The sequence below is a fragment of the Gadus chalcogrammus genome, chromosome 18 (assembly GCF_026213295.1).
Source record: "Gadus chalcogrammus isolate NIFS_2021 chromosome 18, NIFS_Gcha_1.0, whole genome shotgun sequence".
NCBI classification, from domain to species: Eukaryota; Metazoa; Chordata; class Actinopteri; order Gadiformes; family Gadidae; genus Gadus; species Gadus chalcogrammus.
The window spans coordinates 17,294,628-17,317,465 of NC_079429.1; the positions used below are offsets into that span (position 1 = coordinate 17,294,628).

Below are 22,838 nucleotides of genomic sequence, written 5' to 3' on the forward strand. Positions count from 1 at the left end.
TTTTCATGCTGCAGGGTATGCATGTGGACACAGGAGAGTCCCAGTTGGGCAAACAGGAACCACTACACCCTGATGTGCAGCGCCCATTGCCCCCAGGAAACCTTTCCACACAGCAGGAAGAGTGGCAAAAGGGTTTGTTTTGTGTGCTAGCCATTTGTGGCTGCGGCTGCTTATTTCTTGTTTGTACACCTACTTAATTATGAATATGTAACGGCTGGCTGTGTGTGTGTAGTGGAGTGTGTGTGTGTGTGTGTGTGTGTGTGTGTGTGTGTGTGTGTGTGTGTGTGTGTGTGTGTGTGTGTGTGTGTGTGTGTGTGTGTGTGTGTGTGTGTGTGTGTGTGTGTGTGTGTGTGTGTGTGTGTGTGTGTGCGCATTGTGCTTATGTGGGTGCCAGTGCCTCCAATGCCTCCAAGACCCTTTACCAGGCCAATTCCCCTCTGGCTCAAGCCCACATTCTGGTATTATATATATATTATTATTATATATTATATATACATGATCTCTCTTGCCTGAGTATTGCATAGAAAAGCTATGATGCTGATTGGAAATCCCTGAGGATTTTGTATCCCCCTTCGTGTTTGATGCATGTGGTGATGCATTAACCTCATTTCCAGGCGTTCTCATCTCACTAGCGATCGTCTGGACCGGAGAGCTTCAAATGTACGTCATTGGCGAGAAAGAGGGCGGGACTTCAGAGCATGCTTTGGAGGAAAAGCTCTCCGGTTCAAATGGGTTCAGCGCCAGAGAGGGGTAGGGGCTGGCGATAGAGAGATATATAACCTGTTGCATGTTTTGGATGTTGCTTTGTCAAATTCTACGTCTCCTTGTCTTTGTTATTGCTATTCTTGTCATGATGTTATTCTTCTTGCTCTGGGGACTGGTAACTGATGAATACAACTCATTGGAAGTAAGAGACCGGGGACTGGGAACTGGAACACACAGCTTCTAGGAAGTAAGTGACTATGGATGGAGTGCCTCCATTCATAGTCCCACCCATAGAACCTGTCTATGGGGAACCTCCTTCTCCATAGACAGGTGGAGCTACATCCCCGGAGGTGAAGGGGATGGAGGAGGGCTGAAACAAGTCTCCAAGAGAACAACAGCATGAACGAGAGTTGTTTGAGAACTCTGCGCATTGGTGCACAATTGTACTCATTCTACGTTATATTTACATTTGGGGCATTTAGCAGACGCTTTTATCCAAAGGGACTTACAATTAGTACATTTGTCAGAAGAAGGTGAAAAAAAATATGTAGTTGTCGGAACAGTAGGGATGTGCAAGAACCACGTGGCAAGCACCAATAATCGCTAGGTTAACCCATTCCCTGTATACAACAAAGCTAGCTAGGATAAGATGCTACACAACTAACGCATGAGGTCCTGGTTGTGATATGAAGGGGAGGGGTTTGCAATGACTGCGTGGGAGATGAACAGAAGGGGAATGTCGTCTTACTGGTTTAACTTTTGCTTTAGCTACATTTAAAGTACATTACAAAATTATTTAAAGTTGATAGTTAATAACTAAGGCAATAGATTATCAGATGTAAACATTTCCTCTCTTTCCCCATCCCTAGTTGCCAAAGTCCCTGTGGTTCTTCAGAAACAGTTATAATGGGGCCTTTCAGAGAGTTATTCCTCACCTGAACAACAAAACCCCTCTGATCCGTAATCAGAGCATAACCACTAAACCCACACTCCCCAACGCAGCAGAAGAAGCACAGAGCCACTTCTAGCAGTAATGTATGCAGACGAGGTGCTGTGAGGGAACAACCCAACCACTGCCATGAAGGGGACCACTGTGGAGGGCCCCCAGGGGGCCTCACAAGGAGCCGCTTGTTTCTTCTAGTGGCCCTCGAGTTGGAGTTCATCCTGATTCTCAACCACATCACCTGTCAAATTGTCGGGGGGGCCAGGGGGAGGCTTAGCTCCACCGAAGGAAACCCAAGTACCTCTGTTTAGGGGGACTTCAACATTCTATCAAAATTGAAATATAAAACAATGTTCAGAGATCCGTCTGAAAAATGTGTCTAAAGTGTCTATTCAGTCTGGGGGGAATTGGGATTGCAACCTCCCAAAACAAAGAGGTATGAATCAGATTTAAGGTAGAAAACCAGTTAGCAGGAGGTACAGAGACTACATCCCGTACTTTGAACAAGTGAGTGTAGATTCCTCTGTAGAAACTGAACATTTCCTCTTCTTTGTTCCAGAGGAAGCATTCAACAGTTGATCTGAAAGTCGACTTATGAAGCTTTAATGTAAGTTAAATAGGTTTGTTATTTAGTTGTTATTTAAATGTCACGATTGTATAAATTATACTTATGATATTGTATATTGACTGTTTACACACAAACAATAAATTAAGCCTCAAGTGTATAAGTGGGTACAATCGAGTGTCCAAGTGTACAAGAAGCGGAAATCACCTTCCATTGCAGCTGTCTGAAAACTTGACTCACTTCAAGGCTTAGCTCTTTAAATTGTCCTGCAGCTGGAATGCAGCATAATATGCTTAATAAAAATAAAATGTACTGGCTTAGAATAGGAAACATCTCAATGTAAAAATAAAAGTCTTCAGGGTTCATGAAGGCTTTTTGTTGAGCCTAACGCATTCAAACGTGATTCATTCCACCATTATGAATGCAGAAAAGACCTGTGGTATGTTTTTCTCCTTTATGGAAAAGTGTGGAAAGTACAGATTTGCACTTTCCACAACTATCTTCAACTGATTTTGTCTTAATATATGGTTCTGGCAGACTGTCATTCAGCCTGTTAATAACCTGGGGCCGGGCTTTGGATCCATGGTAACGATTAGTTCTGGGCCTCGTTTCCCGATAACGATGGATCTTCGCTCGTACGATCATTCTCACGATGGATCTTGCGAACCATCATGAATTTCTTTGGAGCGTTTCCCGAAACTCCTCTTAATATGAACTGCACTCACGACGTTCGTAGGATTGTAACTGTCTACTGACACGGTGCTGAAATGGGCTCCGTACTGAGGGAGACGCAGGAATGTCACAGGAAAATGGGGTTAAAAAGCGTTAAATTTTCTCCCCATCAAGGCCATCAGCAGAGTAGCCTACGAAAAGAATAGACCGCAATAATTTGAATGCTAAAGATATTAAAACACAATTGATTAGGCCTAGCCCGACATATGTATCGGTCCTAATCCTGTATACTCGTTTTTTCATGGCATTTTCCCCCCTTCCATGTTACAAAAATCAAAAATAGCTTGAGTGACAAGTAGGTGCTGATTTCTGAAACATGCTTTGCACAGCAAAGAGAGCCGACTTTATCTGATTCTGCATAAGGTTTCATTGATTGGCGCGCACTCTCTAGCCTACAATATTTGTAGAAATTTAAAATGCAACGTTCGATTCATTCATTATCATTCAAACGCAAAGGCTAGGCATTGACCGATTAGGAGAGCTTGGTCTAGATCCTGCCCATATTGTTGGGCAGGATGATGTATGCTATAGGTCTTTTTACACTGTCAAGCTGGTTCGGTCGCAGCTTGGCACGCCCAGCGATTGAACCTTCTTATCTCAAGTTTCCTGTGTAAACCCGAGGGGTCAACCCCCGGTCGTCGAGGCGCGGGCTTTCTTGGTTCACTGGGGAAGGCGGGGCTGCGCACGGAGTCTAGACCTCTTTAGAATAATTTATATTATTGCATACTCCCAAATGTTTTAATTTTTTTATGAATGAAGACACTCGCATGCAATAATTAGTTCACGTCTGAGTGTAGACTACAAACGCGATTAACTATGGTCAGGGATGTTCGTTACTGTCTAGACACGGTCCAATAAATAGTGAACGTCATCACTGCCTCACCGAAGCACATACAGTGCTTAATGCAAACAATCGCAACAAAAAAGGCCTGCAGAAATTATCCGACACCCGCTGGTCTCAGCATGATTCATGTCTACAGTAGCCTATGTCTTCTGTCATTGATCAATATGAGGACATTTTAACCACAATGGTTGAATTAAAATCAGAGGGAGACAGCAAGTACAGTTCGAAAGGGACCTCCGACACAAGAGCAATGGAATCATTTGATTTTATTATATGCCTTGTGACGTGGCTATTGATCGGTACATTTCGGCTGCGCATGTATTTTTGGTATTTTAAATTGCTGCAATACATTATGTTGTTGTTGACTTCTAACATGTCTCTATCTTTGCTGTTTAAATCTAACAGTTGTCTATGAGTAATATATCGGCGGGAACCACTGTTTTTGGTTGCAAATTTGTGCCACTCGGCATTCCGTGGTACTAGATGTGTTTTAATAAAACACATTCAATACACAGAATGTCCGCTGGTGACGCCACTGAGGCTATAGTAGGCTAACGAAGCTCTTACCATCCTACGAGTACCCCTGGAGTCCTCGTTAACTGCAAGCTTTTTCACGACGTTCGTTACCAACGATGCTTTCGGGAAACGGTGTGAAAACTGTACGATGCTCGTACGATGCACCTCACGATCCACTTATGCTAACGATGCTTTCGGGAAATGGGGCCCTGTCCAATATCAGGGATTGACTAAATTGGCACCCTAGTGCTTCTTTGAACTGAAAACACAATCACTTATTTGAATCCCCCAACCTCCAATAATAACATCAAACACACACACACCCTGGCTTTGGATCACTGAGCCCTGAGACCGTTCTGCTCAGGCTCTTCGGCTCCCCAAGCCTTCAGCTTCTTGCCCGAACCTGAATATTATTTATTCCTCGCACCCGATTTCCTGCCTTATTCCCAGCCTGCTACATCCATAGCATCCAGCCTCTGTCTCGAGCGAGTGCAGTGAAGCCACAACCGCAATATTGTCGTCTGAGAGAGGCTTATTGGTTTATTCAGCATTTATTTCATAAGTAAATCAAATACTATCCCAAACTTACGTGCGAACAAAGCAGTTTTTTTTAAGTGTCTCATCAATGTTTAAAAATAAGATAACGACAGACATTGTGTCTTGCCGCAGTGGACCAACCAGGAATGTATTGAGACACAACGGCTGGGTTGGTATCGTCATCAGCCTCCCTCTTTCCGCCATATTGTTCATGTCGTCAGTCCTGCGCCAAATAACCACTGTCACCCTTCTAAGATCAACACCAGTCTGCACTTTGGCGGCTAAGTCGCACCCTGACAAACAGCGTGTCACCCCGATCACACAAGCAGCCCTAGCAGCCCCCCAACCCCCGCCCCCTGTCGAAGCGTATTCATCGAGCGAGAGCAGCTGGAAGCCAGCCAGTCTCAGCTGATCGTCAACAGAACCACACTAAGACGCCATGTCATCAAACAAACAGACACGCTCGTCTCTGAGCCCAAACACATGGAGACTAAGCAGAGACAGAATGGTGAGGCAGATGGAGAGGCAACATCATTAAGACCGACAAACACACCCATGGCAACATCGTTAATTTATCCATGGCAACAACATCCACACATCGATGTCAACAACGTAAGCATAGCCATGGTAACAACGTAAACCATCCGTGGCGCAAACATAAACACACACGTGGCGACCAATTAAAATCCATAGCAACAACTAGGGATGTGAATAACTCAAATTTTTCATGGTTGAATAATCAGTGGGTGGTATGATCGAATAATCGATTATTCTAATTGTGCCGACATTCACAAAGGCAGCCATGGATCATCGGCAAGAAATCACTTAATATCTTAAACGCAAAGAAAAAAAAAGTAGTAGTAGTTCCAGTCAAATTGTCTGTTGTGAAAAATGCATTAAACTGTAATCAGAAAACGAGGTTATATGCAATATACCCTATAGTATCTGTGGTATAAAGGCTAGGACGAATTTCAAATTATAAATGTGTTCACTTTATGTTGCAAGTATAGAGCGTCGCGAATCCCATTGAAACGAATGTCGCGGTGATCGGTCTTCAAAGCGAGAGCTGGTAAATTGTGAAAAATTTATTAAATTGTAATCAGACAAAGCGGTTATATGCTGTAGACCAGGGGTCTCAACCTCAACTTACCTGGGGGCCACTGGAGGTATAGTATGGGTCAGGCTGGGCCACATCAAGTATTCCACAAAAAAAAGTAGCACAACTGATCCAATCTAAGTTAATTATCGGGCTATAATTAGATCACGTTGGCTATGTAATCGCTGACAACAGGGGACATTTCATAGTGGTTGGTGGAAACCGGGACATTTTAGCGTCCTTTGGCTTTTGTCGGGACTTAAGACACGCAACTCAAAATTGGGACTGTCCCGGCAAAACCGGGACATCTGGTCACCCTATCACAAGTGATAAAAAAGCGGGGCAAGCGACTCAGCAGAAATGTGCGTTTGACAACAATGCACAGGCCGCACTAACACTAAACTTTGATGTCAAGTAGGGGGCCACAAAATATCATCCCGCGGGCCTCAATTGGCCCCCGGGGCGCGAGTTTGAGACCCCTGCTATTGACCATAGAGCAGGGATGGGCAACTGGCGGCCCGCATCCTCACTCAGTGCGGCCCGCATCCTCACTCAGTCAGGCCCGCACATAATAAAAAAAAAAAATAAAAAAAAAAGAGAATAATAATAATTGATCGAGTTACAGAAAACTCGGTCAAGAAAGATGAGTAGAATTCGAAGGCAAACCCATTCGTCTAGTTTGCCTAGAAGCGATATCAGTCATTAAAGATATCCACTTAAGTCGCCACTACAACTACTACAACTGCTTGTTGGGTTTGAGTTCATTGAGTTGTTGCACTTAATGTTGGGCCACTGTTTTTCAGTTTTTTGACTTCATTGAATGATGATGTATGTGAGCCCTTTGCACTGATAAAAATACTGACCATTCATGTGGCTGTTTGAGCATGGAAAACATGAAATTAATGTATGTTGGTTAAATTAACATACCGTACATAGGTTATGATTCTGGATGATTTTTTAGGTAGTGGCCATCCCCAAAATGCACCAGAATACAGGAAATCATATCTACCAAATTCAAAATTGTGTAGCTTCTCTCAGCTCACGTTTAGTTGAAGTGTGCAGTCATGTGGCCCTCCGATGGTTATGATGAAAAATGTGGCCCTCTTTATCATGAAAGTTGCCCATCCCTGCCCTAGAGTATCTGTGGCGAATTTCGGCTGGGACGAATTTCGAATTATAAATATGTACAATGCATAACGTTAGCTCTCAAGCTAATAGCTGAGCGGACTAGAATACCTCCCGTTGCCAAGTCGTAGCTAAGGTCCGTCCTTTTTACTGGAGGAGTGAACAACGTTTCCGTTGCATAAGAACCTTACGGGAAGGTAATGATAGAGTACTAAAGTGTAACGTCACGTTTCCATAGCAACCGATATTCGGTTCTACACAAACCAAATGAACAAGGGGAAATCCTATGCCACACAAACGTTTTATAGAAAATAAAAGTTTTTTTTGCGAATTGACTTGCGAGTTTGCTTTACCATTGATGTAAGTATTATTGAGAATAGATTGTCTTCACATAAAAAAAAAAAAAAAGTATCGTTTTCAAACTTTTCCTTCTAATACCCGAGGGGAATACATGAAAGCCTCGAAATGTTTCGATTGGTAGTGATTTTCGCCTCTTGAAATTGTTTTATATTCATTTTGAAAGAAACAACAGATGGCAGCAATGGAAAACGCCATCTCTAGTTCGGTTGTTTAGAGCTGAAAATCTGGTTGCTAGGACAACGTGACGTTTTCACTTTAGTACTAGTTATGGCTTGTGAAAAACTTTATATTTGAATGGGAAAAATGTTAACTGTCCAAATGTTAAAAATCAATTTTGACCCTCGGGAACGAATAATTGAATAATCGAATATTCTGACCCATCACTAGCAACAACAGGAACAGATCCATGGCAACCATGTTAACATATGGATAACAACATCAGCATATGCTTGGTAACAGCATAACATCCAACCGAAGACAAGAAAACATGGATGGCAACTAAATACACAGTACTACAAGAGCAAATAACATCGACTTCCTCATTAACTTGCTCACTCATTCATTGATTCATTCTCTCACACATTGGCTCTGTACCTCGGCACTCCACAGTAGGAGGACCACACACAACAGCCTTGAGACAAGGTGAACCGCATGTGTTACCTTAGCAGTATGTCCTTGTTTTTGTCCACCAGCGTGGGGGGGATGTTTGATACAATCACCTGCATGTCCAGCAGGTTCACCACTGATACCTGGACAGAAGAACACATAGGAGATGGTCATAACACCTAGAGAATAGAGCCAACACCAAACACCAACCAACATTTAAACACAACAGATAAGATAGTAGTTTATTGCTCCCAGGACATTTGTGTAGTACTGGTAATACTGTATATGCTTTATCAATCAATCAATCTATTTTTATTTAAAATGCAGAATGATCATCTAACCCTCTACGGAGAGTGGTAATAAAGTGATCTAAGGTAGGTCATGAACTAAGGTAGGTCATGAAGTGAACTAAGGTAGGACATGCCAGACATAAGGGGCAGGGAAGGCCAATGCTGTGAAGCATTTATTGTTGACTTAAACAATGAACAGGAGAACATTATATAAGCCTAAAGAGGGCTTGCGTTGTATATGGTGTAATCATCTCTGATAAGTAAGGTGATGCAAGTCCATGCAAGGTAAGTCAAACTGTTCTGAATTCCCCATGTATTTGTCTGATTTGGTAGTTTTGTCAGGCAGATAGTAATGCGCCCTTACCACTAGTTGGGGTCATTTTCCTTTTGGTAAACATTGACGCGCAGTCGCACATTATTCTAGTTTGTTCCACCACGTAAAATGGAGCAAGTGTGCATGTGTGTTCTTGACCAAGTGAGTCATTCTTTGATGTATTTATATTGATAGTTTGTAGATGCAAAAAGTAAGAACAGTACAGTTCACTTATATGTTAATGTTGTGTCAATAAGTTCCACCTGAAGTAACGTAATAATAATAATAATAATAATAAATACAATTTATATAGCGCTTAATATGGTACTCTAAGACGCTTTAAACGTAGAGTAAACTTTATTTACTTTTTAAGATAACTACCCTGTATGCTGCCGATTACAACACCGATTTCACAATTGGATTGCTATTTTTAACTGACGGGAGTAGCGACAATGTCTGTGTGTGCGATTACCGCTCGTACTTTGAGCGGATGATTAAGACGGGCCCGTCTGTGGTGCGACAGGAGAAGGAGGAGACAGGAGTAATTTCAACTCGGCGACAGTAGAAGGTACTGTCTCCGATGGTACTGCATTTGGCCTTCATTTGATGCACAATGCTAATGTGCTTAGCCATTGAGGTTGCGTTCCCCCCTATACAATGAATTATTTTCACCCGTTCAGCCATCCTCACGAGCAAAGTTAACTTCCAGACTTGTTTTACTTGGAATACCTGTTTGCTTACAATTCCATTCAAAAACATTGGTGGACACACTGCAGTGATTGGATTGATTTGATTTAAATGCCGCGAGGCGACTCGAGGGACACAACATTACGTTATAGGACCTACGGGACAAAAATAATAATAAATGGACGGCGGGACTCGACAGTGGTATCAATAAGCCCAAACGTTAATGATTTTCAGGTTTTGAAAAAAGTGGAACCGGTTCCTTGATAGAACCGGGTTTCGACCCCCATCCCTGATCAGGGATGGGCAGGAGGGGGATTACGGAGCCTGGTGGAGGAGTTGGTGCAACGTTTCAAACTCAACCACCTACAGCTCAACACTGACAAGACCAAGGAGATGGTGGTGGATTTCCGTAGGTCCAATTCAGCTCTGCTGCCAGTCTCTATTGAGGGACTCAATGTGGAGGGGGTGAACACCTACAAGTATCTGGGGATACACCTGGATTATAAACTGGACTGGTCTGCCAACACCGATGCACTCTACAAGAAAGGGCAGAGCCGGCTGTCCTTCCTGAGGAGGCTGCGGTCCTTCAATGTCTGCAGCAAGCTCCTCCGGATGCACCTTTGAAGACCGAACCGACCCGCACCCGCCGGGGAAAATGCTCCATAAGAAGAGGGATGCAGGGCGACCGGACAGGCTGGTAAGGAAAGCTGTCTCTGTTGTGGGCACTGAACTGGAGTTCATCACATTAACAACACCCTGAACAAACTGCTCACCATCTAGGACAACGATTGTCATTCTCTTCACAGCACGATCACAAAGCAGATGAACATGAACAGCTCAAGTTTACGCACAATGCCATGTCAAACTGACAGACTAAGGAAATAATTTGTCCCCAGGGCCATACATCTGTTTAATATGTCCCTGAAGGGAGGAAGAGGAGAGATAGACTTCTCTATGTAGACTGTCTCCCTTACCACCACTCCCACTATCACCTGTAAACAGTGTACTGACTGTCTACTGTTTACTGTTACACTGTTCACTGTTACAGTTTACTGGCTATATTAGCCCCTATGCACAACCCCTCCCTCCTTCCCCCAGCCTGGACTGTCTATCCTACTGTTTAAATTATTACTATTTACATTTTTACTGTTCATATTTAATATTTAATTCCGGCTTTCTTTGGACTTATCTTACTATCCATGCACTGTTATACTTTTTAAATTATTAATATGCTTGCACTTAATTGTTATTGTTTATTGTCCACATTTAATGCTGGCTGCTGCACGCTCTACTTATTAGCACAACGATTATGTCAGACATATAATCTTGTTTATGTTGTATGTGTATGCTGTGTTTGAGGTGTTCAAACGACTTTGGCTTTGAATTTCCAATAAACCTGAATGTCAGATGGGAATCAAAATGATACGGAAAATACAACGGCTCATCAAAGTTAACACTCATATCAGCAGTATTTGATAACACTATCCAAGAAAGGAGGACTGGGCAACATGGAAGATGTTAATATCACAATAATCATGCAGAATTAAATAAATATCACGATACGAGAATTATATGTACCTTTCTAAACATAATGATCATTGCATGAAAGCATATGGGAATTTAGAGTATGGTATCGGACTAAAACTAAAGGGGAATATTGGACCAAACCAACACCACACATGTTGCCTCCAGCTTGGGGCTTTTCCCTGTGGAAGAGAAGCCAAGAAAGGAAGCCATGGGGCCATGGTGGCTCACTAGTTAGAGCGCGTCCCACTAAGGCCCAAGGTCTAATTATGGTTTCATGTCAACACAACGCAAGGGGGTTTACAAACCCATTACGTCCTTGCGGACCCTCCTTGCATCCACCGCAAGGGCCGGACGTGCGCATCCCAAAAATTGTAACCTTGCTTCAAGGCGACGTAGCAGGAACGGCTTTGATTGGTCTCATCTCATTTTCGTCCGCTTATCCGGGGTCGGGTCGCGGGGGGAGCAGCTCATTGGTCCGCTACGTAAACCCAACTTAAACCCGACGTAGAACGAAAACACGTTCATTGCGTTGCGTTGCGACATAACGAAGCCTTAAAGGGGACCTATTATGCTTTTCGACTTTTATGACCTATAAACGTTGTGATTGATAATCATGTTTAACCATACTAAAGTGTCCAATAATGACGTACATGCATTTCGACGTATTCCCTGCTGACAGTCTGGGGTGGCTGTGCAGAGCGCTATACACTCGGGACAACGAGTGGCCAGCGAAGCTTTGCATCGGTGGGAGTTGAAAAGTCACTTTCTGCCTTTTCTCGGTCAAGACGGCACCAAATTAGAAATTTATTTTATTACTCGACTACATATAGGACCCAATTTCAATACATATTCATGCCTCCACCGGTGAAATGCTCCTTTAAGTCCTGATCGCAGCTACAAAGGTTCGATTCCTGTCCGTGGTCCTTTGCTGTATGTCCGCCCCTCTCTCTCCCATACCTTCCTCTGAATCTTAATCTATCATAAAGCATACCAAAAAAAAATGAGTGCAAGCCATGTTGAATCCAAGGGAGGACAAACACCGTGCAGACCCACCACTATCTCCGCCGTGCTGCTGTGGCCCCGGCCGTAGTCGTCGGTGGCGACCACTTTGAACTTGAAGTGGTGGCGGCGCTTGTTGCGGTACATGATGGCGGTCTTCAGCAGGCCGCTGAGAGGCTCCATCACGAAGCCGTCCTTGCTGTCCCTCGCCTCCTTGCCCGCCGGCGGCTGGATGATCAGGTGGTACAGCATTGTACTGTAGTTTCCCGTGTCCCTGTCCACGGCCTGCACACACACACACACACACACACACACACACACACACACACACACACACACACACACACACACACACACACACACACACACACACACACACACACACACACACACACATGAGGAGAGAGACACACATTCAAACTCGCACATACACACCCATAAGGAGAGAGACACATACAAACACAAGCATACACACCCATGCATTAACCGAAATATAGACAGACACAAACAAACATGCACATGATAAAGATATACACCTGCACACACACACACACACACACACACACACACACACACACACACACACACACACACACACACACACACACACACACACACACACACACACACACACACACACACAGGATATAAAGAGAAATAAGGATATAGTTAAAGAGAAAGTAAATGGGGGTAAACAATTTTTTATCAATAGTATTATTTAGTATTATCACCTTCAATGTAATCATAATCTAAAACTGTATTTTATAATTGAAATCGCCAACCTCAAAACCATAAACATCACACACACAAGGAGGATTCATAATGTTAATTATCATTTATAATCTATGATTTATACTATATAGTCATTTATATTCTCTCCTCTTATCTCCTCTTCCATCATCATCGTCATCATCATTTCTCTACTTCTTTCTGCTACAAGCTTGCTATTCAGTCATATATACCTGGACATGTCACTTCAAAAATGGACAAAAAGAAGCCGACAAAAAAGACCGAAACAAAAGTTTTCGTCGTGGTAACAACATTCTTGCAAACCAAACATAATACAATTTTTCACGATTTTTGTCTTTTATGCATTCAACACTTCCTTTTACTTTGAATCAATATGCCGTTGTAATTCTTGGAGTGAACGCTAGGGGGTTCGGTGAGCCGTAAACAGCAACACAACCCCTTCTCAACCTCTTCTGTCCTCTCTTCCCTTACAATCACACAGGTTGACTCCCTTTGGGAGACGAGATACACTCTGCCAGCTCTCTCTACCTCTCTCTATCTCTGTCCATCACTCTCTTTCTCCTTCCTTCCGCCTTTCTCTACCTCTCCCTCTCTTTCTTTCTCCTTCCTTCTGTCTCTCTCTCCCTCTTTCTCCTTCCTTCTGTCTCTCTCTCCCTCTTTCTCCTTCCTTCCGTCTCTCTCTCCCTCTTTTTCTCCTTCCTTCTGTCTCTCTCTCCCTCTCTTTCTCTTTCCTTCTGTCTTTCTCTCCCTCTCTCTCTCTATCTCTCTGTCCCTCTCTCTCTTTCTCCTTCCTTCTGTCTTTCTGTCCCTCTCCTTCTCCTTTGCTTCATTCACTCCCTCTCCCCCCTTTCTCCTTCTCCCCCTCCCCTCTCCCCCTCCCCCTCCCCTAACTGTCTCCCTCCCTGCGTGTCAGAGACATTGATTCAGGGCTGGTTCTTTCCGAGAACGACCGGCACTACAGACTACTGATTTAGCCCCCAGACACCCGGCACATTCAAATAAACAAACGGAGCATGGAGGGAGGGAGGGAGAGATGGAGGGAAGGAAGGAAGGAAGGAAGGAAGGAAGGAAGGAAGGAAGGACGGAAAGAAGGAAAAAATGAACTGAGAAGGGAAGGAAGAAAACAAAAAGAAGAAAGGAGAAAAAGGATGACAATGAAATAAAAGGAGGGGAAGGAATGACAAGAGAATCGAGAGAGTGAAAGAAGGAACAAATGAAAGGAGTGAAGGAAGGGAAAACGCAGGTGATAACAGAGGAGGTGAGGGAAGAACACTATCAACAGAAAGGCATATTTGAAGAAAAAGAGGGAAGGTTGTTCCAGCTCAGATATATCTTTATTTTTTATTTTTGTGTCAATATGTATTTTTCAACCAAACCTTCCAACAGTCATTGAGATTTTTTTTATGAGAGAACAAAAATATAAACAAGAATAAAAGAGAAACTCATCCCTGCTACAAGCCCTGGGTCTCAACTGTTACAAGATCCCTTCCTGTGCGTCTTAGATATCCGCTCAAGTACACAAGGGCAATGATGTCATCCCTAGATGTCAGAGGAATCAAAGACAAAGTGGAGAGATGGAGGGGAGACTGCACTGAGCGGAATCTATCGGCAGGGATCTTTTGTTTTTTCGGGTATTCCCAGAGCACAGTAGTTTCACACCAACAGCATGCACTTCAACTTCAATATCAACAAATCAAATGCAGCCTATCCGACAACACTGATGCTCAGCATGGGACAGGCTTGACTCTAGTTTGGGAGGAACCACTTCATTTAGACCAATCAGAAGCAAGGGCCAGAGTCTTAGGTCTAGCTTAGGCATACTCCTTCCTTTTCCTTCACTGGGTGTGACCCAGTGAAGGAAAAATAAGGAATATTTTACAGATAGATTAGTGTCCCTGAGCAAGACGCCTCACCCTGACTGACAAGCTGGCTGTCGCCCTGCGTGGTTGACTCCGACGCGGTGTGTAAATGTGTGGTGTCTGGTTTGATCTAGGACATTTTAAACCAGACAACGGCGACCAACGAGGCGACTGGATGAATAATTTAAAAAGTTTAATCAAAGTTTCTGCCGCAGTCATAGAAATTAGATCATTAAGCAGCTGCTGTTCGGGATGAAGTCTTGGAACAATGTCGTTGAAGATTTAAAATAAATCCTAAATTAGCGAGCGCCATTAAAATGACATGCTCGGAAGGTTGTCGTAATGTTTGTCGTCCTCTATCTCTAAACCCAGTGGGGGTGAAATTGTTTTTTTTTGCCTTGGTAGACAGGGTCAGGCGGCAGCCATTTTGAGTCCATGGTAGTGTTGTGGGCTTCAGGCCAACAAGGTCAAATGGAAGGCTTAGGTTGTAAAGTTCAAAGTTCAAAAGTTGTATTTGTCCAACATGTTGCAATATTAGAGCATTTTCTTTGATTGAAGGCAGTCTGTTCTCTAATTGTCTGTATGTGGTGCTTGTGTAAGAAGTATGTTGTGTGTGTGTATTGCCTTGGTTATGAAGGATTTTCTCTCGAGAGATGTTTTGGCTAGAGGCACTCTGTATCTGTAAATAATCAAATAAATCCCCTGACCTGATCCACCCAGGGAATCATGCTCTTTATAGGTAAGTTTCATCAGTGCCGATCAATGTCAGTAATTATAATGAGAGGAAGTGACGTCAAAGAGGAAGCAGACAAAAACATTACGTTTTCCTCTTAAGCTAGGAACATATAATTGAACATTTATACAAATATTCGTGATTAGTAATTCCTTTGTGGTTTATTACCTTTTTGCTCTGTGCCAAAGAGCCAATGCTAAATCTGACCAGAGGGGCCGCTATGTTGACTACCACACCTTACCCGCAGGTAAGGAAGCTACGTCCTCTGGCCCTGGGATTGAGCTGGGCAAGTCACCACAGGTGTTGATCACAGATGGAGAACCACACTAATGGAAACAGGGGATATTGAATCCCATCAAACTGTCTCAGTAACAGAGATCGATGTACCCTTCATAAGGCCAATCATTCAAAAGTAATATCTTTTTTTAATGTAGCTTGCTAGCTGTGGTTAATATAACCCTGCTGTTTAAGACCATGTTTGTATAACTAGCACTGTGTGGGCCGGTGTTAGCGCTGTCTGTGGGCGTCCTCTTTAAAGGTCATGGCCCGTGTACACCTGCAAACACACGAGTGTCGAAGGTCGAACACAGCCAGACAAACATCCTCCCCAGTTCAGACGGATCTCTCTCTCTTTGTCTTTTGTCCTTTGTCTGTCTGTCTGTCTGTCTGTCTGGTAACATGTCCGTCTGTCATTTTGCCTGTTGCCCGTTCGTCCATCTGTCTGTTTATCCGGGTCGGCCTTTCATTCTGCCATTCCGTCTCTCAAATGCTTCACCCATCTATTGAGACATTGTACATGTTATCCTGCTCTCTCTCTGCTGCTCTCTCTCTGCTGCTCTCTCTTTCTCCCTTTCTTAGCTCAAAGAGGGGTACCAGTTGGCACAAGGTTACAATCAGCCCCCCCCCCCTACACACACACACACACACTCAGCCCAACACACACACAACTCCCCAAACACGCACACCCTTTCCACCCCCCTGTTATTGGACCCGTCTCTCACAAACCATCCCTCCCTCCCTCCCTCCCTCCCTCCCTCCCTCCCTCCCTCCCTCAACACTGCCAAAGAAACCACTTGCACCGCCTTGATTTGGATATCTTGGTTGTTATATATTTCGAGCAAAGAAGGCAGGTCCACTGTCCTTGGAAATGTGTTAAATCGCATCTTATCTGTGTCTCCCTCGTCTTCGCTCTGTCTCCCTCTTTCTCTGCCTCTTTTTCTTTCATTCTCTCACGCCCTCTCCTTCCCTCTCCATCTTTTCCATCATTTCATGTTCTCCATGGCCTTGGTACAAGTAGGTAAAATAAAGTTTTTAATTAAATAAAAGCGCCAAAATGCAATATTATAATTACTGACATTGATCGGCAATGATGAAACCTTACCTATAAAGAGCATGATTCCCTGGGTGGATCAGGTCAGGGGATTTATTAGCCATAGTAAATGTAGTCATAGGTGGAGGAAGTGTCTCATTAATAATAGAAGTCGAAAGCTTCTCGTAACCAGAGACAGCAGACAGGGAGCGCCTTATCATCGCACCCAGTGGGCGGCCTTAGAGGAACTCAATAATACACGGCGACACTTCAAACAAAAGCCCAAGGCCCTTCCCACCAGGTGTAAAGGAGAACCCAACACGACCCCCAAATTCAAACAGATCTCCAGCAGACCTGGCTTGGATCGAAACAACCCCAACCGTGTATCAAATACGTGGTTTGATACATGACTGTACAGAGGAGTGTCCTATGGGAGCATCGTGTTGAATGCTCTGTTGAAGCCACTGTCTAGACAGTGTTAAACCAACTAGATGCTATATTTCTAACATAGAAGAATAAAGAACTGCACTTAAAGCTATGGTTCATGGGGGTGGTGGCCATGCCCTATCAGTTGGATCCCTAGCTTGCCCCTTCTTCCCTCGGGGGGGGGGGGGGGGGGGGGGGGGTCAGGAAAACAGCCTTTGAACGCATCCCCCAATGATGTCACGAAAACAGGCACATTTCAACAAATACAGAAACACATTTCAATTATCTTTAGGACAGATGTTTATTAATCAGAAATGTTCAGTTGTTCAGTCCCGCAGGAAGACTATGTGGACCATCAAAGTCTGTGCAGTGTGTGTGTGTGTGTGTGTGTGTGTGTGTGTGTGTGTGTGGTGTGTGTGTGTGTGTGCGTGTGTGTGTGTGTGTGTGCGTGTGTGCGTGTGCGTGTACCTGTACTTGCAGCACTGAGGTGAAGGTCTTGGCGTCCTCGGTGACTCCTCCCAGGTAGACGTCTCTGGAGAACACGGGGGCGTGGTCGTTCTCATCGCCCACCTCCACCAGCACCCTGGCCGTGTTCACTACACGCACACGCACACACACACAAAAGGTTTTTACTAGAGTTGAGATGGCAAGCGGAAAACCAAACTAAACAGAACGAAAAAAATAAGCGTTTTAGACTGGGTGTAATTACGGCTGGAATTGAAGCAATTATAAAGCTTCCTTGGTTTACACACACATTCATCCAAACACAACAAAACACACTCGCAGTGCCCCCCCCCCCCCCCCCCCCCCCCACACACACACACGCTCTTGCTTACCCCTGGAGGGTGCGCGGAGGTTGGAGGAGACCACCTCCAGGGAGTGGGCCTCCACCTGCAGGATGAAGCTGCTGTTGGCCTCATAGTCCAGGGGTCTGGCAGTGCAGAGGACCCCAGAGGTGGAGTTCAACACAAACACACCTGGAGACCAGAGGGGGAGGGAGAGAGAGAGAGAGGGAGAGAGAGAGAGAGAGAGAGAGAGAGAGAGAGAGAGGGAGAGAGAGAGAGAGAGAGAGAGTGAGAGAGAGAGAGAGAGAGAGAGAGAGAGAGAGAGAAGAGAGAGAGAGAGAGAGGGAGAGGGAAGAGAGAGAGAGGGGAGAGAGAGAGGGAGAGGGGGAGATGAGGGAGGAGGAGAGAGAGAGAGGAGAGAGAGGGGAGAGAGAGGAGAGAGGGGGGAGGGAGAGAGAGGAGAGGAGAGGGAGAGAGGAGAGGAGAAAGAGAAAGAGGAGGAGAGAGAGAAAGAGAAATAGAAAGAGAAAGAGAAGAGGAGAGGGAGAGGAGAAGGAGAAGGAGAAGGAGAGGGAGAGGGAGAGGGAGAGAGAGAGAGAGAGAGAGGAGGGGGAGGGGTGGAGGAGGCAGAGAGGTGGGTGGTAGAGAGAAGTAGGGGGAGAAAAAAAAAAGATAAAAAAGATATCAAGAGTGGGACAAATTGGCAACAAAAGACAGATAAATGGATACAGATAAGACACAAATACAAGACAGATGATCAAGATAAGTTAAAAACAGAGTGGAAGTGAGAAATATATTAAGGTTGACTAATGGGAGATAGAGACTATCAGCCACAGGAGGAGGAAGATATATCCTACTGTCTGAGGATGAGAAAGGCTTTATCAGTCCTCCACAGTACTAAAGTTTAGTGTTTTACTGCAGTTTGAGGATACTAACAACTATGAAACACATAAAAACACATTATATATGCATATACAATACATCTATATATATACACATATATACATATGCATACATATACACATAAATATACACACACATATATATGTACAGTATTATATATAAATATACATACGTACATGCATATATGTATATATATACAGTATATACATGCATATATATGTATACATATATGTATATATACATATGTGTATAGATAGACATATATGTATATATACATAAATATATACAGCATGTATATACATATATATATAAATATATCTATACATTTATATATATATATATATATATATATATATATATATATATATATATTGAGAGTCAGCCAATTAAATCCCAACCCAAATCACTACCGACCTTCGTCGTTGCCCTCGACGATGGAATACACAATGGTTTGATTGACAGCGGCGGCCAGTATGGCTCCGACGTCGTACCCTACAGGGGCCTGCTCGCTCACTGGAGGGAACCTGGGAAAATAATGAATTAAAACCCAACACAAACCTTTACTTCAAAACCTAATATTACATGAAATGTACCTACTGTCTCTATGAGGTATTTTTTGTGTGACCGTATTTTGTGTGATCGTATAACAACGTAAACCACGAAGGCAAAAGTCTTGTGAGTATCAACCTGTGGAAACAGCCGCCGGGTCCTACAGGGACACATTGGATCAACAAACTGCACTCCGATATACAAAGACGGGCAGAAGGATTGCGATTTCATCCCAACAGAGCAGTTGTGTTTGCCAAACAGTCAAGCAGGAGAAAAACATTTGCGAACAGACTTTTCTTGATGGAAGCTTGGCTCAGGGAATCACTTACACAGACTTCTGGAGTCTTCTAATATTATGGATTTATGGGTGTGTGTTTGTGTATGTACGATGTGTGTGTTTATTGTGTGTTTGTGCGTGTGAAGGTTGGTAAGCAGAGTGTAATAGCTAGTAGTGTTTTCTGCCAAGTTCTTGCTTTCTCCATCAATCTTCCTCCTCATGTGGACGCTGGTGTATACCTTCCCCCATTAGTTTGCTTAGTTGCACATGTTCCGTTTTCGCTTCAAACCTGGCAACCGCCACTTTTCCAGCAGATTCTACCCAACCTGGAAATTAGGAACACCATCCACATAACACAGCGGACAACCACCAATAAGGATTACCTTCTGGTGGACGGGTAACATTGCAATGTGTGTCAGTGGGCCCTTTGTGTGTATGTGATTGAGTGTGTACGTGTGTATATTTGAATGTGACGTAGAAAATGCAAATCATAGAGATTAGAGAGTTTGTATGAGTGTGCTGTTTTGCAATGTCTTTGGATGCGTGTGCAGGTGGGTGAACTTTGGTGTAAGTGGTTTGGTAACGTCTAAAGATGTGTGTGTCTGATAAAGAAACCGAGAAAGAGAGGGGGAGACAACAACACATATTGTATGTGTGTGTGTGTGTGGGGGGGGGGATTGTTAGTGTGTGTGCATGTCTGTGAGAGAGAAATATAGTGTGTGTATGTGTGTGTAAGAAAACGATCCCCTTTACAATCGCGACTTGGAATGTCCGCACCCTCCTGGGTGCATGTGTTCTCTCCTGCTGCCCACAGCGAAGGACGGCACTGGTTGCACATGAATTAAACAGATACAGCATGCAACAAACCTCTCTGCAATCCCTGATACTCCATCAGACCCGGACATCAACGCCGCCTGGAGTTCCCTACGTACTGCCATTCATCAGGCAGCAGAGACATCAATGGGATTCACTAAGCATAAACACCAAGACTGGTTTGACAATGCTGCACCAGATATCCACAAACTCCTCCAGTCAAAACACAAAGCGCATGCTGCTCTCCTACCCACAATCCCCTACTGCAAAGAGTCACTACATCTCCATCAGAGCTGAAGTACAGCGCACCCTCAGAGTCATGAAAAAGGACGGTTGGACCAGGAAAGCCAGCGAGATCCAGCTTAACGCTGATACAAACAACTCTCATGGATTCTATGATGCCAGCAAATCCATATATGGTCCCCAGAGGAAAAGCACAACACCAGTAAGATCGGCTGATACACAAGGACACTCAACAGATCCTGGACAGATGGGCTGAGCATTTCAATACTCTCCTCAACTCCCAAAACCCTCCCAACCCATCCATACTCGTAGATTTCCAAAACATCTCCCCTGTCCACCATATGGATTCCCCGCCCAGCTTCACTGAGGGTCACAAAGCCATCAAAAGCCTTAAAAACAACAAAAGTCCTGGCCCTGATGGAATCCCTGCAGAAGTATTCAAACACAGTGGATACCTCCTCGCTCGTCGGCTACACCTCCTGATAAATGCCATCTTGTCCTCAGAAACCATCCCCCAAGAGTGGAAAGAAGAGAAAAGGCGACAAAGCTGATTTTCCCTACAACAGCAGAGGAATTTCCCTACACTCTATTGCTGGCAAAGTGCTAGCCAGAGTCATGCTCTACCGCCTAGTGTCTCATATCTCAGAAGATATCCTACCAGAATCACAGTGTGGTTTTAGGAGAGACCGCAGTACGACAGACATGATCTTTGTAGTTCGGCAAGTACAAGAAGAATGCCGGAAACATCACGAGGATCTGTATGTAGCCTTCATCGACCTGACCAAGGCGTTTGACACCATAAACAGGAAACTTCTCTGGGGCTTACTGGGAAAGTTGGGGGTCCCACCAAAGTTCCTCAACATTCTTAAACATCTCAGAAATCCCCCACTGTTAATGTAGGATTAGGGGTCAGGCAAGGATGTGTCCCAGCCCCTGTCCTGTTCAACATGTTCCTGTCAGCAGTCACACTCCTCTCACACAAAGCCCTGGAAACCACAGACGGTGTTCACATCCAGCTCCGACTGGATGGAAACCTATTCAATATCCGGTGCCTTCAGGCCCCCAGCGAAACCACCGCACAACAAATCCTGGAACTCCAGTATGCTGATGACTGTGCACTCCTCGCTCACACACCAGATGCTCTGCAACGGGCACTAAATGTGGTAACCTCAATATACAGTGCCCTTGGACTCAAAGTCAACACATCCAAAACCCAGATCATTGTGCAACAATCGTCCCACCGACCGGAAGTGCCTATCTTCAGTGTTGACGGCCAAAAGCTCACAATCGTCCCGCAATTCATCTTCCTCGGAAGTGTTCTCTCACCCACCTGCAACATCGACAGTGACATCCAGGTCCGCATAGCCCTAGCCTCCTCTGCCTTCGGTAGGCTTAAAAGCAGAGTCTTCCGAAATAGAAACCTGACAGTTTCTACAGAAGCAGCTGTATACAAAGCAGTCTGTCCGTCCACACCGCTGTATAGCTCGGAAGCCTGGACACCATACCACAGGCACATAAGAACGCTTGAGGCATTTCACATCCGCTGCCTGCATAGGATCCTGGGCGTGCCCTGGGAGAACAGAGTCCCTCATGTGGACATCTTTAACCCATCAACACACCCAGCGTCGATGTGCTCCTTGCCCAAAGACACCTGTGTTGGGTGGGCGATGTAGTCCGCATGCCCACCCAGCGACTCCCACGCCAGATCCTCTATGGCCAACTCCAGGAAGGTCGAAGGTCTGCTGGGGGACAGCGACCATCCTGCCAACATCCCTGGAAAGCCTGGCTGCCAACCGTCTCACATGGTGCTCAGCCAGCAGGGTGTAGCACACCTACAGGAGCATACCGCTGAGAGGAGAATACAGCGGCGTGCACAGAGACACCAGCGGGCTACAGGGGCCCCCCCATCATGTACAGACCACATCTGCCCCACATGTGGCAAACCATGCGGCTCGCGCATTGGCCTCCATAGCCACATGAAATGGCATCAACGCAACCCCCCACAATAACCCAGCTCAAGTGGAGCAATGTCCTCATCGAATACGATGGACAGCCATAAGCAAGTTAGTGTGTGTGTGTGTGTGTGTGTGTGTGTGTGTGTGTGTGTGTGTGTGTGTGTGTGTGTGTGTGTGTGTGTGTGTGTGTGTGTGTGTGAGACGCCTAAAGATAAAGCAGCCCAGTTATTATGTTCAGATAACTGAATATGTAAATCCATGTTTTATCACAGATTATAGTGCTTGGTCTCGTTCATAGTAAAGACGTGTTCTATCCCAAGGTCTTACAAACACAATCACTCGCTACTCCCTCCTCATGCCAGGTCCACTTTATCTGCGTTTCTCTCTGCAA

At 44.6% G+C, this 22,838-nt stretch overlaps 1 protein-coding gene across 1 annotated transcript in view; it reads right to left on the minus strand.

Annotated features, from left to right (window-relative positions):
- LOC130371258 (protocadherin-15-like) overlaps positions 1 to 22,838 on the minus strand; it is a 191,955-nt gene that overhangs the window by 49,110 nt on the left and 120,007 nt on the right. The window contains exons 27-31 of the mRNA XM_056576975.1: positions 19,025 to 19,134; positions 17,759 to 17,899; positions 17,391 to 17,518; positions 11,900 to 12,130; positions 8,084 to 8,172 (exon numbers count right to left, since the gene is read on the minus strand). Coding sequence (XP_056432950.1) covers positions 8,084 to 8,172; positions 11,900 to 12,130; positions 17,391 to 17,518; positions 17,759 to 17,899; positions 19,025 to 19,134 — 699 coding nt within the window. The remainder of the gene's footprint in view (positions 1 to 8,083; positions 8,173 to 11,899; positions 12,131 to 17,390; positions 17,519 to 17,758; positions 17,900 to 19,024; positions 19,135 to 22,838) is intronic.